The 6,000-nt window shown below is 53.2% G+C and overlaps 1 protein-coding gene across 8 annotated transcripts in view; it reads left to right on the top strand.

The window, feature by feature from the left end:
• Nucleotides 1-307: 307 nt before the first annotated feature.
• The window catches only part of SEPTIN8 (septin 8), a 41,805-nt gene continuing 36,112 nt past the window's right edge, over nucleotides 308-6,000 (top strand). For 3 of the 8 annotated variants that reach the window (XM_057383720.1, XM_057383722.1, XM_057383721.1), the window contains exon 1: nucleotides 309-445. In XM_057383720.1, coding sequence (XP_057239703.1) covers nucleotides 416-445 — 30 coding nt within the window. In that variant the 5' untranslated portion in view covers nucleotides 309-415. Of the gene's footprint in view, nucleotides 446-6,000 lie in introns of all 8 variants that reach the window. The other 5 variants (XM_057383719.1, XM_057383718.1, XM_057383723.1 and 2 more) reach the window with 4 other exon arrangements.

Raw genomic sequence — 6,000 nt, 5'->3', positions numbered from 1 at the left:
TGCCGGGGACAGCGCTGTTCGGCGCTCACCGCCCCCCATTCCGCCGGGCCACCCGGGCAAGGTGGTCGCCCCCAGACCCGCAGCCGACCCCCGGCAGGGGTGACGGGGGGTCTCCGGGACAGCCCGCCCGTTGCTCCCCGGTTCCACTCCGCTCCGCTCCGGGGGTGCCGTGCTATCGGCGGGGCGGTGGGAGCTCCCCCCGGCCGGGGAAGGCAGAGCCGGCCCCCGCCCCGTCCCGTCCCGTCCCGCCCCGCCGGTGCCCGGCYCCCAGGTCCCCGGTCCGGCGGGCGGGCGGCGCCTGCGGCGGGCGGAGGGAGTTTCCAGGAAGTGGCCATATTGGATCCATTCACCGCATCCACCCGCGGCGGGCAGCGACAGCCGCGCTCCCGCCGCCGGAGCCGCGCCAGCCCCGGCCATGGCCGCCACCGACCTGGAGCGCTTCTCGGTGAGCACCGCCCCGCGCTCTGCGCGCCTCTCCTCGGGCGCGCAAYTGGGGCTTTTCCTCCCTCGGAGGCGGGGGAATAACCCGGCGGGTGGTGGGGCCGGGGCACCGGGGCGATGCGCGGCTGCTGCCCCGCGGACAGCCCGGCGGCGGCGGGGAGAGCCGGGCGGGGAGCGGGGCGATGCCGGTGCCCGCGGCGGCTGCGGGGAAAGTCCTTGCGGGAAGGACTCCGTGGGCGGAGGGAACGGCGGCTGAAGGGCTCCGGGGCCTCGGAGCCGCCTCCGTGCCGGGACCGGCACCGCCGCCTCGGGGACTCCAGCCGGGATGTCCGGGATGCTCGGGATGCTCACAAAGGGGATCCGGGTGTCTGCAGGCATGCAGCACCCCGCAAGGAGGGCGGCAAGAAACGGGGTCAGACCTTCCCAAACGCGGATTGTTTACATACCACTGGTATCCAAACACTCGGCAATAGTAACTTAGCGGTGTGTATATAATACAGCGAGAAGCACGCTGATTCAAACACGGGTAAAGCAAACCCTTGAGGCTGGCTGCTCTCTGAGCCAATGTATGAGGAATGCTGTACGGCAAATATGGAGCGTGACCTGTGCACCGCCGCCTCTCTGCAGCTCACATGTTGTATAACTGCTATCGGAAGTCAATCTGGCTAAAATCTGTGTCGGCTCTAAACTATTCTTTGTCTACCGCTTGAATTTTTTGTTGTTGTTGGAAGGCTGCTCTCGTTAAATAGCTTGGTGTTGTGTCTTGCGAGCTCTGAGAGCTAAAAACATTTTTACCGCATTAAATAGCATAGCTCTCAAAAGTCAGAAAAGTCTGGTGTGATATTACTAAATAAATGGGAACAGCAGTGGTGGCTGTCTGAATTATAGGCATGCCGTTTGAGCACAAACAAGTCCCTGCTACTGTTTTCTCTGTAAGCTACTTTTTGCCAAGAATCTCAAAACCCTGCTTCATTTCTTTGAATCCTGGCCCAAAAGTTTCCAGCTCAAGAATGAATTTGCAAGACKGTAGCTTGCTTAAAAGCTGCATAAAGGAAAATTGAATTGGGGCTGTTACTGAGGAAAGCTCATGTTTCTAGGATCTGGTAGGAGATTAAGGTAAAGACAGTGGCAGGGATTGAAAACACCATTGACTCTCTCCCTGCAATTCTWTCTGCATTTATATCATATATAAATACATCTAATGTTAACTTGGCGTGCCTGCTGCTGCAGGTTTTCATAGGTGTTATGGGAACCTAAAGTATTGCCTTGTTCTRGAGAAAAGTAAACTTAATTTGCATTCTTTGGTGTGGCTACTTSAATGCTTGGTGTACTTACATCAGTACTCTGTTACTTCAATTTTTAAAAAAACGGAGAGGGGGGAAAAAAAGCTCCTGAAGGTGCTCAGCTGTCCTTTGGGCACCAAAGGGAAATGGCTGGGCTCCAGCATGGCTTGAGTGCCCAACTCCATTAGGAAGAAATTGGCTTGCTTTGTGCAGGGAGCTGGGATGATTTTATAGGGATCTGCAGGCCCAGTGTGTCTGATGATCTTAGTTTGCCTTTCGCCTGGAACTGTGGATCTGGCGGAGGTGGGTGGGAGAGCAACATCTCATTTCCATTTGATGTGGGGCAGAGGTCGGTTCCAGTTGCTGTTTCCTTTACCAGTAGCATGTGTCTAAGCTGTTGTTCCTCCAGCAGTGTCATGGAAACCTCATGATTCAGGTGTTCCAAGTTGTTCTTTCTGCAGGGCTTACAGGTTTCTCGGTGCCACTTCTTATCRCTGCACCTCAGCTTCCTGACATGAAGTCCATGTGGGAGTAGCTCRTTACTGCCAAGCAAAGGTGATGATAAATTCACTTATTTTTACCAGCTGTTTGTATTTGCAGTAGGAAGTAATGTTGAAAAAGCCTCTGAAGTAGGGTTTTGATACACAATGGGTCGTGCTRTTGAGATTGACAAAGCTATTTATAAGTGTCCAGCTGACATTGACATCCTGGAATGTAGTGACCCTTAGGTTTGGATAATGTGTTTTGAAAACTCCCCAGATGCACGCTTCCCTTGTACAGTCCTCCAGAACGCCTCTGTCTCCAGCACAATAAAGTTCCCTTCAAGTGCTGCGATTAGAAATGACCAACAAAAGCAAATGAAAGGAAGCTCGCCCATGGAAAGCTGCCTGTGAGGCAGCAGGATCACACCAGTGGTGCTCAACACCGCCTTTGTTTTTGTGGCTGTAKTTTTGTAGGGGAGATTTGCTTCAGCCCCTGGAGACTGAAGTTTTCTGCTGATATGCTCTGAGAACGTTGCTCACCACAGCTGTGTTCAGGGCTTGGGCTGCAGGCGTAGCTTCTGGAGCCCCAGAGCTACTCACCACCAGCATGGAAGGAAAAACTGATGAAGTTTGGTTCATTTATGAAATACTTTTATTTCCTTACTAAAGCTCAGAGCTTCTCCATTGCCTGGCCTGGCCAGTGCTGAGTTAGCACATGCAGTGACTGTGCTGGAGCTGACACTGGCAGTATTAGTAAGGATGTTGGGATGTGGAGTGGGAAACAAACCCGCCACCACATGCCAGCGGAAGCCAGAAGGTGCTYGAAATACACCAGGGAAACGCAGAAGCTCTGAAGGAACTTGAAAAAGCTGGAAGGAGAAAAAGTGACAGGGAAGCGACTGGAGATGCGTAGGAGAGTAAATGGGATGAGATGTGAGACTGAGACTGTAAGACTTCTGCTTTCCCAAATCTGTTGCTTTCTCCCTTTGTAAGTAAAACCCACTGACCTCACAAAACGCTGTAGCTTAGCTATCTGCACTAACTCACAGCCTGACTTGGAAATGCAAAGGCAGTGGGCTCCAAGCTGAGCAGCTGCATTCTGTGAGAAGGAGCAGGTGTCCTCAGCCCCAAGGCTGGGCTGAGATAAGAGTTTAACATGAAGAGCTAACTTCTGGCTGACTGCTCTGTGTGGACACTGTGACTGCCTGCACGCACAGGGATGTGTGAGCACTGATGCCCAGGGAAGAGAGCACTGGACACTGTACATAGAGCTGTGGYTGGGAATGGCTGTCCACATGCAATACTGAGACTTCCCTTCATGTAACTGCTGGTGCTGGCAGCTTTGCTATAAATTAATGCCCATTAGAAGATCATGCAGAAAAAACACCACTTTATACAGTGGAAAGCTGAACAGCCCCTTCTTTGCTGGAATTAGACAGTGGGATTTGCTTTGTCTCAGYGAGTTGCTGAGACAGGGGAGGATTTGATGAGTTTGTCAGCTGTGTGTGAGCGTTACCTATTTACACACCACTGCCTTCTTGTCACCTGCTCCCAGCTCTGGGGGAGGAGGGGGACCTTTGGATGATGCCTGCCTCTGCCATAACTGCCTGCATTGATAAACTTCATGTGATGYTGCTGCTTTCTGTAAGCTCAGGGATGACTGCACAGCCTAAATCCTCTCTTCYCTGTGAAAGGGAAGACCTTAGTCTGTGACAGATGGGCTTGGGGAGTGAGCTGAGAACAGCTCTTGGTACCATGACTGGGGCAGAGTGGTTGCCAGAAGTCTTATCACTGCAGGTCCTAAGCACAGGCTTACATTTGCTTTTAAACAAATTCTCAAGGAAAACCTTTCCATGGCTCAATTCCAGTGGAAAATGGGGTTGGTTTGAATTCGGACATTCCTCCTGCTCTCTCTTCCACCCAGGCAGTGGCACCATCTGGAAGTTCCAGCATTAAATCTCCTTGTCTGYTTTTGCTATTCAGTTATTTTACCTTTATCCTGGAAAAACTCAAGTGATCCCCCATGCAGTGTGGAGCRCAAGTGACAGATTTTTCTCCAAGCTGGTAGCAGGCACCAGGAAGCCAACCCAGCAGGAGCAGCCCTTTCCCTCCCTGCCCTGGCCAGCTCTTCTGCCTGTAGCGTATGCTTTTTTTGGGAAGGAACGATGGGGAAAATGGCCTTCCACTGGAGAGGACAAATTGGCGGCTGCGTCTCCGAGCCCCGCAATCCCTCCCCTGGAATCTCGCCTGTCCTCACGCAGGAAGCCAGCTCTGCCTGCCTCAACCACAGAACCAATTAACTCAACCACAGCCCATGGCAGTTAAACACTTCTTTTCAGTGCATGCACTGGGTATAAATGTTGCCTAGAACAAGATTATTTTTTTGTATTTTTTTTCCCTTCCTCGCTGTGGTGCTGTCRCTGCTGGTGAATCCGGAGTGTCTCTTCCTCCTGCAGCAGAGATGCAACATGTTGTTGTGCGTGGGAGCTCCGGAGCTGCTCCRAACCACTCATATCTGCAGTGGGTGGAAGGACGTGAGCTGGCAGAGGCTGGGGCCGTGTGTGCCCTCGGCATCGGCAAAACAAATGAGAGCCTGAAGAATAACTCCCTTTCAGGAGGCCGGCACGGTGTCAGGGCTTGTTGTCAGTGCTGTGGTGGCAGCTGTCAGCCAGTCCCCAGTGCTGCTGGCAGGCCAAAAGCTCCCTAAATATTATCTTGTGTGGCAGAATCGCAGTGCTGTCGCAGCTGCGGGGCGAGGCACYGCCCTGTCTCCGAGTGCCCCCGCTGTCCCCAGAGCTGTCGTCTCAAGGCACCGCTGTGTGAGCCAAGGGCTCCAGCACGGGCTGTTTGTCTGCAGGAGCCACGGTCACGCTCATCTCCTTCCCTTCTGAGCTCCTCTCCTTCCCTTCTGAGCTCCTTTGGCTCGGAGCTTGGGAGGGGAAGAAACTGGCATGATGCTGAATTGGGTTGTGCAATTAGGAGGAGGAATTTGGGAGGCGATGGCACTGACAGAGACGAGCAAGGGCGTAGGCACGCTGGTTCACCCTGCCTGGGTAGGGTAAGGGCACATTTATGGGATTAGCTTTGGTTACTCAGAATGTCTTGGACACACTTCAGGCTGTGGATGGGAGAAGCTGCAGCCTTTGGAAATAACATTGTCCTGTCCACTGCTTGTTTTGTTGAGGTGGCCTTGTGTTTATGCAGAGTCTGCTTGTTTCTCCCCTTCCCCACATCCGAGTAGCTGCAGCAAGCTCTGGATTTGTACCTGAAGCTTCACATTTGTATTCATGAATCATAAAAGTGTCAGACTGCTAAGAGAGTCCATCTCTTCTCCCAGTGTAGCTCAAGTGASAAAAAACGTGATGAAAGTGCCACTTCTCAGTCCCAGCCATGTGCTTTCCTCGCAGAGCCTCTGCCCTGGCATAAGCAGCCATGCTYGCCTCCAGCTTGTGACGTTTGGATGCAGAAGGTGAACCCAGACAGGGAATCAGCATCCTCCAGATGGGGTGGTGGAAGGTTTTCAGAGGAGGGTGGTGTCAGTGAGAACCACAGGATTCTTGGACTCAGCCCCAGTCGCCGCTCTCGGCTTGTGGCTGACCAGGGCCCATGGGGTCATGGCTGCAAAGGCACCACTTTTAGATGTTCAGATTCSGTTGTGAAACCAAAAAGTGTCCGTCTCCCACACACATGAAATTCCAGAGATGTCAGACAGCTCGGCTGAGGTTCCCATGGAGCRCCCTGCCTCGGGGCTCTTGCCCTCTCTGGCTGCGCTGCCTCAAACCCAGACTGTCACA

The sequence above is a fragment of the Malurus melanocephalus genome, unplaced genomic scaffold (genome assembly GCF_030028575.1).
Source record: "Malurus melanocephalus ecotype Western Australia unplaced genomic scaffold, MMel_1.1 scaffold_657, whole genome shotgun sequence".
Taxonomy (NCBI): Eukaryota; Metazoa; Chordata; class Aves; order Passeriformes; family Maluridae; genus Malurus; species Malurus melanocephalus.
The sequence above is the reverse complement of the archived record's forward strand: the minus strand, read 5'-3'. Positions and strand labels throughout refer to the sequence as shown.